At 49.2% G+C, this 10,905-nt stretch overlaps 1 protein-coding gene across 4 annotated transcripts; it reads left to right on the top strand.

The window, feature by feature from the left end:
* Positions 1–1,099: 1,099 nt before the first annotated feature.
* On the top strand, positions 1,100–10,316 carry DYNLL2 (dynein light chain LC8-type 2). 4 transcript variants are annotated; one of them, XM_044002882.1, is made up of 3 exons: positions 1,100–1,465; positions 5,455–5,593; positions 8,219–10,316. In XM_044002882.1, the coding sequence occupies exons 2-3, from the start codon at positions 5,462–5,464 to the stop codon at positions 8,354–8,356; spliced, it is 270 nt and encodes an 89-aa protein (XP_043858817.1). In that variant the 5' UTR covers positions 1,100–1,465; positions 5,455–5,461; the 3' UTR covers positions 8,357–10,316. The 4 variants fall into 4 exon arrangements, with proteins under 4 accessions (XP_043858817.1, XP_043858819.1, XP_043858820.1 ...); XM_044002884.1 differs by having other exon boundaries at positions 1,105–1,251; XM_044002885.1 differs by lacking the exon at positions 1,100–1,465 and adding an exon at positions 2,591–2,705.
* The last annotated feature ends 589 nt before the right edge of the window (positions 10,317–10,905 follow it).

Below are 10,905 nucleotides of genomic sequence, written 5' to 3'. Positions count from 1 at the left end.
ATCAAATACATTCTCCTTGAATCTCATTCTCCCAGTTTGGAAATTAGCTGGCAGACAGGAATGGACATGATCTCATGCTTGGAAAGGAACCTCCCCTACCCATCACTCTAGGGGCATACCCACTGGATGAAACAGACCTAAGAAAAGAAAGACATTTCTAGCTCTTCTCTTTGAGCACCCTGGGTACACACCCTATTTTTGCCACTAGAGTTGCTTCAGCTCCAGGCAGCCACACTATTCAGCCTTGTCATCCCTCTCCCACTCAACCTCCTCAGCTAACTTCACAGCCAAAAGCTTTGACCATTTTCTTCCTGGTGTGTTTGAATCATTGGCCCAAAACAGCTTTCTGTTCTGCTGGTGAGAGGCATAGCTGCTGAAAGAATAAAAGGGTCTGGGAAGAAGAGCTTGGGATCCCTGAGACCAAACTTATGTGGCACTTTTGCATATTTATGTCCATTCTGCATCTCGGCCCAGACAAATAAAAGCTGTGAGCAGAAATATTTCTCCTGGGTGACCATCGGACACTGTGCAGCTTTGGGGATCTCGGGTAACCAAGTTCCTTGTCCCTGCCTTAGGCTCAAAGGAGAAAGGCTGGGGGAGAGGGGGCTAGAATGGGTCTTCCAATTATGTGGAGGGGAAAAGGAGACTCTTGACTATGCCCTTATCCCTCTCTATGGGGCTGTGACTCGTCTCTTCTTTTCCACAGGTGTGGTGTGTCTCTGTTTTTCCCCCCAGCAGTTGGGGTGTCCAATCCGTTTCTCTCTAGGGCTGGGCTAGGGCTTATTTCTTAACAGGTCTGGTACCTCCATCCATCCTCTCCATAGGTTTTCTGCCTCTCTTTCTAAATGGTCAAAGACCGTCTGCTCTTTCCACCTTCCCCCTCTATAAGGTGTCTATCGTTCCCCACCCCCAGCCCCTCCTTAAACCAGCCCTCCCCATCGCAATCCCTCCTTCTGCCCAGGGGCATTGTGGGAGGAAACAAGATGTGGGGCGAGAGCGGCGCGGGGAGAAGCCCGCAGTGCGGGGCCGGGCTGGCGCAGCCAATGGAGAAGCTCGGCGACGGCGCGTGGGGAGGGGCGGGGGGCAGGGGCGGGGCTCTATTTCAGGGGGGGCCGAGCGCCAGCCGGGGCTCAGCAGCAGAGCAGAGAAGAGCTGAGGGAGGCTGTGCTCGCGTGGGAGCAACCTACCCACCGGGAGAGAAAGAGGGAGCGAGAGCGGGCGCGGGAGGGAGAGAAGGAAGAAAGCTAGGAAGTAAGGACTGTGCGCACGGGGCCGGGGCCGGGGCCGCGGGGCACTGGAGCTGAGCGACCTGCGGCGGCTGCAGCTGCAGGAGCAGCCAAGGGGACACCGCCCCCGTCCCCCTCCCCCCACCCCCGCCCCCCTCCCCCGCGTCGTCTCCCTTGCCAACCACCTTTGCTTTTTGCTCCCTGGAGGGGGCTGCGTGCGAGGACTTGTCACTGTGAAGGTGAGCGACTGGGGCAGGGGATGTGTCAGGGAAGTGTGTGTGTGTGGGGGAGCGTGTGCTTGGCGGGGTGCGTGCATGGGGGAGGGGGCTGTCGAGGGAGACCTGGGGGAGGGAACCGATCCAAACTGGCGGCCTGGTGGGTAGGGACTTGAAGCTGGCTGCTTGGGGTGCCGGGTGGAGGTGGGAGGGGAGGAGAAGGACAGTGGTGGCCTCAGGGTAAGGGACGGGGCGCTGGACACCTCTGGCCTTAGTCTCCTCTGCGCTCCTCCTCCCCCACCTCCCCCACCTCCTCCACCTCCTCCACCTCCAGGGGCCCTAGATGACTCCTTGGGCCAGTTTGGAGGCTGCCTAGCTTCTTTGCCCTCTGCGGCTCCTGCTGTTGCTTCCCACAATGCCTCCAAGCCCCACCTTTATTATCCAGCAAGGAGCGGGGGGGGGGGGGGGATGGAAAGGGGCTGGGGTTGGAAGGAGGGATCTGAGGCCTTGCCTGCTGCTCTCAAGACCTGGAGCAAGTTTGGACTCCAGCCCCGTATTGCTCGACTCTCCCCGTGGAGGGGTAGTATCTGCTCAGTGGCAGCTCGCAACCCTGCGCCCCTTCTTCCTCAGCCTTGGCCTGTTCCGAGGCAGCCCCAACCTCTACCCCGTCGGTGGAGGGGTAATCCTCCCTTCTTGGGTTTGGCCCCCTTTAGACCCTCCCTTCGTCTTGGATTGCTACAGGCTCTGCCTGGCGGGGACTAGAGGGTGGGATTCCGATGGCCTCGGGTAGCCCGCCTCCCCCCCTTCCCCCCCACTTTAGCTTTGGATTGCTCCAAGCAGGCAGCCCCAGCCTCCTTCTGGTGAGAGGTGGTTTGGGATTTCGACTTCCCTGGGTTCAGAACCGCTTTAGACCTCCCTTAGCCTCGGACTACTCGTAGGCAGCCCCTGTCTCTGCCCTAGGCGGGGAACGATCTTTCAGCCTTTGGATCCTCCTTTAGACTTGTCCCACGGGGGCACCAGACTGCAGAGGTGTTTCCCCGCCTACCCCAGTAGGATTCTCATTCTCCAGTGTTTGGGGGCCCTGGAAAGGAGGGAGGAGGGGGATGGGGTGGAGAGGGCACCGGGCGTGACGCTGCTCCCGATGCTGCCCCCCTCCGGGGTGTCCTTCCTGCAGAGAGGACGCCCAGTCACTCCCGGCGCAGCTCCAGGCCGATGGGGGTGGGGTGAGAGAGGCTCTGTGGACCAGGCCCTGCAGACCTGGCAGGTTTTGTATGAGGGGGAAGGAGGAGGGATGCGTGCCGACAGGCTGGAGGGAAGGGAGGATTTTCGTTTTTATTTCTGAACCTCACTTGCCCTTCGGCGATCCCCTTTTGGAGATCAATTCCCTAGGGAAGAAAGGGAGAGTAGGGAAAGGGACCAGCTCCCCAGCCCGCACAGGGAGTGGGGGGAGGGAGGCTCCTAGAGGTTAGGAAGGGAAAAGTAGATGTTATTGAGGGATCTGGGAAGCTCTGACAGTCTCTTCAAATTACATTTCTACCTGATGCAAAATGGAGGGTGAGGGTTAAGGGGAATTGGCTTGCAGTCCTTGCCCCTATTCAGTTCTCTAAAAAAGTATCTAATGACTGGACTCTTCCTAGTTTACTCTGGAGTCCTCTCTATTCCTTTTTCCATTTTGAGAACAGGGTCTTTCTCCCATGGATAGAGGTAGTAAGCCTTGACGGCTTTTCTCTCCTTCCCTGGGCACGTTGGACTGGACTGGCATGGGTGGGGAGGGGGCAACGGGGGGGGGGAGGGAGGGGGAATAATTGTAGCATTGTAGTCACAAGACTGACATTATATAACTGTCTGGCTCTTTTCTGGAGAGTAGGCTGGGTTTTAATTACTGTAACAAAGTTGTTCCTTTGGACTTTGGGGATGAGGCTGAGGAACAGGTGAAATTGCTAGATAAAAGAGCTAAATTTGTACTTGTGTTTCTTGGGGCCACCCCCAACCCTTTCTTTCACCCTCCTCTTTTAGGCTTTGTCAACAGTCTCTCCTCATTATAGTAACTCTGAATAAATAAATTTAGAATGAGCAGCAGAAAGACTACCAGGCAATACTAATGAGGTTTAAATCCAAATCTTATTCCCAAGTGCTTTCCTTATCTTCCTCCCTGATATCTTTCCTGTGAATCAGGAAAGATGAAGATAATAGGCACTTCCCTTTCTTTAGAATACTTATGGTTACACAGTATTTTATGTACCTAGCTGATCTGGCAAATGGGCAGGTGGAAAAGAGATAAAGGGAGTCCCAGTGATTTGCCCAAGGTCATGATGGGGATGGGATGAACAGGCAGGCCTGGCAGGGTTTGTATGGGAGGAAGAAAAGAATGTTCTGTGTTGTTCTGAGACAGCCAGCATCAGAATGGAGGGAAGCCTTGTCTCCTGGCCCTTTCTTCCAACTAGGTTTGCCTCCCTGGCACTGCTAACTTCTTGGGGTGGGGGCCTGCCCTTTGAACTCCTATAGCAAAGTGAGTCACCTCACTTCCAGGTAGAAGTGCTCTACTTCAGATGCTTTGGTATCATTCACTACAGCTGAAGTTGTAGCAACTGTATCTTTTTTTACAGTACCAACTGAGGAATTGTTTGGTATAGGCAAATCCTGGCATTCTCTGGGTCAGGAGGGTGGGTAGGGGGGGTAGGCAGGAGATAGGCCACCGAAAGCCTCTGGTTTCCTGATCCTCCACATTTGAGAGCAAGATAGAGACTAAGGTGGTCTGGGACCCTGCCCAGAGGTCACTGAACTTTCTGTCTTCTGATTTTGAGAAGACCAGTATAGTTCTCAGTGTTCTGGTGTTATCTGAATGTCCAAGGTAAAATGAGGATAGGATGAGAAACCACCCATACCCATCATGTCAGTCCATGGGAGTAGGAGGAGGGGCAGGAGTTCCAGGGGTAGGTTCTCCATGGCTTGGTGTTAAGGTGTAATATTTGGGGGTAAGGGTGGAAGGTGGGGCAAAGGGGGAAGGGGTTGGAGTTCACCTGAATATCCTTTCTACTCCTTATACTGTTATTCCATAGGCAAACAAGACTGAGTGCCCTCTGCTGGTTTCTCTTTTATGTCTGAGTAAGGGGTAGACTATGGGTCTGCTCTACAATGCTACCAGAGATTTTTTTGACAGGGATGGGGAGCAAGGAACATTAAAATAATAGTTTTTCCTATTGATGTGCCACCTATAAAAGTGCTATCCACGTCAGAAGCATCACAGATCATCTATATATTTACCAGTATGTTTTTTCCACTTAGGTTTTTATTGAAACAGTGTTTTAGTGTGCCTGTGAGGGGAGGAGAGGAGGATTGTCACTTTAGACCCCCTTGGTGGATGTAGAAATGGAAGCTCAGAGACACAGACTTGTCCAAAGTCATATGGGAAATCAGTGGTGGAGTTGAGACTAAGGCATTAAACCGATGGACCATGCTGGACTGGGACACACCCTCTGCTGGGGAAGGTGGAGGAGAGAGTCAAAGTATAATTGAAAGTACAATGTGGTCTGAGTGGGAGGCTAGTACATAAGTCCTGAATCTGAGTTCTCTAAGCCTCTTGCCCTCCAAAATAGGAACCATATGACTTAGAGTCCCAGAGAGGTGAGCAGGTCAATTGTCCATTGTTACTCAGGCAGTGACAGAGCCAGGACTAGAACCCATTTCTGCTTCTGAATCCTTTGTTCTTCTCCCATGCTCAGTTGCTTCTTGCTTTCCAGAGTCAGGAGAGTTTATATTCATTACATTAATTTCTTTTGTATTTGCTGATAGACCAGACTTATAAAGTCCTTTCCTCCCCTGCATTGGTTAGCATCTCTAATCAGCTACTTGAGTTTGGGAGAACTTTATAAGCCCTCATCAATGGAGGGCTACCATTTTCTCCAGTCCTGAGAGTATCTAGCATGAGGCTCTGCACCCACTGGGCCCTCGAACCCCCAGAGCCATTATGGAGTGAGAAGCCAGACTGACCGCCACATGTGTTTTTGCTATAGTGCCGCCATGTCTGACCGGAAGGCAGTGATCAAGAACGCAGACATGTCTGAGGACATGCAGCAGGATGCGGTTGACTGTGCAACGCAGGCTATGGAGAAGTACAACATAGAGAAAGACATCGCTGCCTATATCAAGAAGGTACAGCATGGCAAGGGGGCTGAGCTGAGGAATGGGGTGGCTGGACCCAACAGCTTGAGGACGAGAGTACCAGACAGCTCAGCAATATTCATTCATATATATGTCCTTCCTGTTTAGAGAGAGCCATGTATAGGATTGGGGATTGGGGAGGTGGGGGGTGGGCAGGAATGACACCAAACCTGTGATTTCACTACTATAAATTAATCTCCTAATCTCCTAATGCAGATGAGTGGGGCAGCTAGGTGGTAAAGTTCATAGAGTGCTAGGTCTAGAGTCGTCAGTAAGACTCATCTACCCCAGTTGAAATCTGGTCTCAGATACTTCCTAGCAGTGTGACTCTGGGGAAGTCACTTAACTCTGTTGGTCTCAGTTTACTCATCTGTAAAATGAGCTGGAGAAGGAAATGGCAAACTGCTCCAGCATCTTTGCCAAGAAAACTCCAAATGGTGTCTTGAAGAGTCAAGCATGATTGAAAAACAAAACATCATCACATCAATGCTGATTAGTAAGGACCAACATAATTTGACCCAGGGTCACAGAGATGGGACTTGAAATCACGGGTTCCTGAATCCAAGGCCTGTTTTCTTCTTACATTTCCCTTGAATGAGAATTTACATCGCAGATAAACCAAGGAGGGATTTTCCCTTTTACAAATGGATTATTAGGTATTGGGTAACAAAGCCAGAACTAGTACCTCTGGTTCTAAGTCCTTTGGTCTTCCTCACACTCTTGCTCTTCAGAGTCGGGGAAGTTATACTATTTGTTACCACTTTTTGTTTTGTATTTGGAATACAAATCATAGGATTTCCTTCAAAGTGTCTTCATGTGTGTGTTTTGCAGATCATTAAGTGCTTGACTGAGGAAGTACATATTGGGATCCTGTGGTCAATTGCCAAAAAGTCTAAAGTGAAAACATAACCTCTCAAATTATGATAGAAGTTGATGGGGGTGGGAGGAATGCTTTGTGGAGGTTCTGATCAGAATATCACATCTCAGTTGGGAAATGGTGGCCCAGTGCCATCTGGGAATGGGTGACCTCTTAGAATGAGGGCATTTCAGTACATTCAGGGACATTGGAGACCGATTCTAGATCTGCTGGAAAAGCTGCTGGCTTGGATGTGGGGGAGATTTGGGCTCTGATCTCATGGCCCAGTCACAATTTGCAGTGTGACTTTGGTCATGGTGTTTGACCTCTAAGGCTCAGTTTCTTCCTCTTGTAAAATGAGAAGCTTGAACCAGATGATCCCCTAAAGTTCCTTCCAGCTTGGACAGGGTAATCATCTATCCAGCCCCTGAATTTCATAGGTGAGGAAACTGAGACCCAGAGAAGAGAAATTATTTCCCTCAGGGCTTCTTTGTTAGTGGCAGATTTGGGACCAGTATTCAGATCTCCAGGGGGTCCTCATTCCAGTATTCTTTATAGAATAACAGTGAGAATACTTAATATTTACGTTACTTTTCACAATGCTCTTTACAAAGGTTATCTTATTTGATCCTCAAAAGAACTGTCAAAGAGGTGGAAACTGAGGCTGATTGAGGTTAAGGTGACCTTCTTAGGGTCACAACACTAATATATTGTCTGAGGCTGGATTTGAACTCTGGTCTTCCTCCACATGCAGCACCTGTACCACCTAATTATCTCCCTTTGTTAAATTACTGCCTCTTAAATGTAGTTGATTGAACTAGAGGCTGTCTATCTACTTCATATGGGTCACTTGAGTAGAGTTCTGAGTTTTGTTGTAAAGACCTGACCCCTACCCCCACCTCATCCCCAGGGTGTCCTAGAGCTGCTTCTGAAGGACAGTTATAGAATTGAAACAACTGCTGGGTTGGGGAGATAGAAGATTGTCCACCTTACTTACATGTCTTCCTCTCAATTTAGCCCGTGGGAAAGGGACAAATTTGAATTTTTATCATTAAATTTCTGTGACTTCCTAGTCTTCTGTCCCTGATTCATAGGACTTAATATGTCCACCATGTGTAAGATACTGAGTTAGGACAAAAACAAAAACATGACTACTCTCAAAGAGTTTACATTTTCTTAGAATATAATATTTATATTCTGATGAATTTGTTGATTTATAGGGGTTGACTTTAACCAAACAACCTAGTGAGAGACATGTCTCCTGGGATTTGTGGAATCCTTTCCTCACTTCCATCTCTCAAAACGTCACAGTGACCCTCTTTATCACTTGAGGCCATGATGACTTAGTGACCTGGAAGGCAGTAAAGGCTTAAGTATATTGCCTGCCATGCTTTAGTGTCTTGGGGAGATTATTTGGCCTTCTCCAAATGTAAATTAGCAGAGGGGAATAAGGATTTGAATGGGCTGGGGTAGAGAGAGAAAGATGACCAGAGCTTACCTATAAAGTGGCTAAGGCCAGAGGGGATGGAATAATTAGCCTGTGGTGTGATTCATTATTAATGAAAGGCAGAGGAAGAACCTAGTTAGCCTTAGAACCTGAGCTCCCACAGCTCAAAGAGATGATGAAGTCATCATGGGGTGGGGAGGGGGGAGTCAGGTAAGGTACCAGCTAAACCTCCCTAGGACTGATGAGAGATTTCCCTGATCTCCCCCCCCCCCAACCCTCCCTAACCATCACCCCAACTCTTGTTTCCTCTTAGGAATTTGACAAGAAATATAACCCCACGTGGCATTGTATCGTGGGCCGAAATTTTGGCAGCTACGTCACACATGAGACAAAGCACTTCATCTATTTTTACTTGGGTCAAGTTGCAATCCTCCTCTTCAAGTCCGGCTAGGTGGCGTAGTGGCGGCGGTGGCTGCGGTGGTGGAGGCGGGCAGCGGTGGTGGCAGGCGGAGCTGAGACTGTTACATGCACTGAAGGCTGGCACCAGGATTTCCTCTCCAATGGCTGTGCTACTGCATGGATTGTATACTCGACTTCATGTGTATATGTTGCAGTAAAAAAAAAAAACAAAAAAAACCTACTTCTGTTTAGTTGCCTGGGGAAGAAGGCTGCTTTCTGTTGTTTAATTTAAAAAACAAACCCCCCCCCCCTTTGGTTGTATTGCACTAGGAAATATCTCTCAACAAATTCTCCCATCCCCCTAAAAAAACGCTTAAAAGGAGAAGCAACCCCCTCCCCTCAGGATTTGGAGTGCTCAACTTAATCCTTCCCAGTGGTGGATGCCTTCTTTGGAAGGCTTGAGGAAAACTAGGGGGATGGGGATAATGTGTTAGGGTTGGCATGAGGGGGAGGGCTCAAGTAAAGGGGAGATTTGTTCCCCCATAATATGAATCCAAGTGTTCTTGGATTGTGAGTTGGGCAGAGGGTGAGAATCCTCTAGAGAGGCCCTGGGAACTATTTGTTGTGGGGTGGGGTGGGGGGGCAGAGATTTGTCTTGCTGTCTTCTTAGTGCTTAAGGGAGTGTCTAAGAGGTGTGTATGTGTGTGTGTGTCTTTGTGGATTTGGTGCATTAGGCTATTTTTTTTCCTGCTGGTGCTCAGATTGGGAGGATGCTAGGGGCAAGATTATTCCATTTTCTCTCATTCCATATCCCCAACCTGGCTATGTCCAACTCATTAAAAACTCTTTTCTCCACTTCCTTGGAAGAGTCCCCTTAGGTTAACCTCCCTATTAGCTGATGGGCCAGGGAATTTCCAGTGACTTTGATTGGGTCTGAACCTTCCTCTTTTCTATATTTGAGAAGGAGTCTTTGAGACAGAGAGTGTGTGTGTGTGTGTGTGTGTGTATGTGTGTCTGTGTTTGTAGAAGGGCACAGATAAAGAGGATTGTGGGGCAGCTGAGTGATCTGGGCACAGTATCACTTTAGTTCTCCAACTACCTGGAGCAAGAGACGCTGCTGCTCTCCTGCAGAGACTTGACAAAAGGCTGCCCAGGATCGGTTGTATTGACTGGAGAAGTCTTAGCCTCTGGCATCCTTGGAGTTGGTTCTCAGTTGTAGCCTAGAGAAGGTTTGACAATGAAATAGGGAGCCTCTAGCAGAGTGTGTGACAGTGTTTCAGGGATGGGGGAGCAGAGCTGGTGGCTTTTGTGAATAAATGGAGAGTGATTTGGGGAGAACTCCTATGGGAACTTGTCTTGCAGCCTAGATGAAGAGGGGGAGAAAGTCATGACGGAAATAGGGGGAACCCTGATGGGGGAGGGGAGAGGGCTTCAGTTTAGGGGAATGTAGAAGCTTAAAGAGGGCAAAATGGTGAGATTGAGGTGAGAGTGGGAAAGCTAATGCCTTGAACTGCTGATTTCCTGTGTCTTGTCCAAAATTCTGTTATGGGGGCGGGGTAGATGTCAGGGAATTAGGGAGAAATAAAGCTCATTTTTTCAAGCTTAAGTCCTGGCAGAATGGGCTACCCTTCCCCCAAGTCTGTGCTTTCCACCTTTCTTTACAATGCTAGAGGAAACCTGCATTGGGGTGGGGTGGGGTGGGGGGACTGGGCAGTGATAGGATGTTCCTTGTATTATAAACTGGGCAGTGAAGGATGTGCTGTCTGTGATAAATTGCTTGGATATTAGATTTTTTTTTTAAATAAATGTTTGAGTTTGTGTTGTCTCCCTTTTCCTTACCCCCTTGACTTGTAAGGCCATTGAAGTGTCTGGTTTGTGTTCATCTCTTTTTTTGTCTTTATTCTCTTGGGAGCAGGGGTGGCTGCCCCCCCCCCCCCTTTCCTCATCCCCCTTGCTCTGCCTCCATTCCTCTCTTGGACATTAAAAGTTGATTGATGCACTTCAAACTTGTTTTGTGTTCTTTGGGGGATGGCGTGGGGAAGGGAACTGGTAGGTTCAAGTTGGAAAGATTTCTTCTCACTATTCCTTAAGTTAGAGGAGGTAGGTAATGAGATGAAGGACCAGTCTGGATACTAGGGCCCAGCTACCATGCCCAGGGATGGTTTTATTTGGGGAGTTGGGTCGTCTTCAGGATTGTAGATTCATTCCTAAGCTTGGACACTTAGGTTAGACATGGGTGTTAGGTGAGCTTTGGAATACAACTTTGGTGCTACACCTATCTATGTCTAAGGTCTCATTTGCTCTAATAAGCAAACTGCAAGTTGATACTGGAAGTCCTAGCTAAGGTGGTTTCTAAAGGCCTTGTGGATGAGTGGGGAAGTTCAGGTGGAGGGTGGGGGCTGGTGAGAGGAGACCTTGTTGCTCCAGACAGGACTATCCCAGAAACTTTGTTCTCAGTGGGAATTAGAAACCCCTGTCCTATTGGCCTTTGGTTTAATTCTTCCTGTTCTAAGGGAGATGGAGGGAAGGAAGGAGAGAAGAGGTGAAAGACTCTCAGCCACCTCTGGGATTAAAGATCTTTCCTGGGGTGGCTACACTAGA

The sequence above is a fragment of the Dromiciops gliroides genome, chromosome 4 (genome assembly GCF_019393635.1).
Source record: "Dromiciops gliroides isolate mDroGli1 chromosome 4, mDroGli1.pri, whole genome shotgun sequence".
Classification (NCBI taxonomy): Eukaryota; Metazoa; Chordata; class Mammalia; order Microbiotheria; family Microbiotheriidae; genus Dromiciops; species Dromiciops gliroides.
The sequence above is the reverse complement of the archived record's forward strand: the minus strand, read 5'-3'. Positions and strand labels throughout refer to the sequence as shown.

Coding starts and splice junctions, on each gene's coding strand:
- DYNLL2 (XM_044002882.1), top strand. CDS start 5,462: ATGTCTGACCGGAAGGCAGTGATCAAGAACGCAGACATGTCTGAGGAC. Junction 5,594..8,218: donor TCGCTGCCTATATCAAGAAG/GTACAGCATGGC, acceptor GTTTCCTCTTAG/GAATTTGACAAGAAATATAA.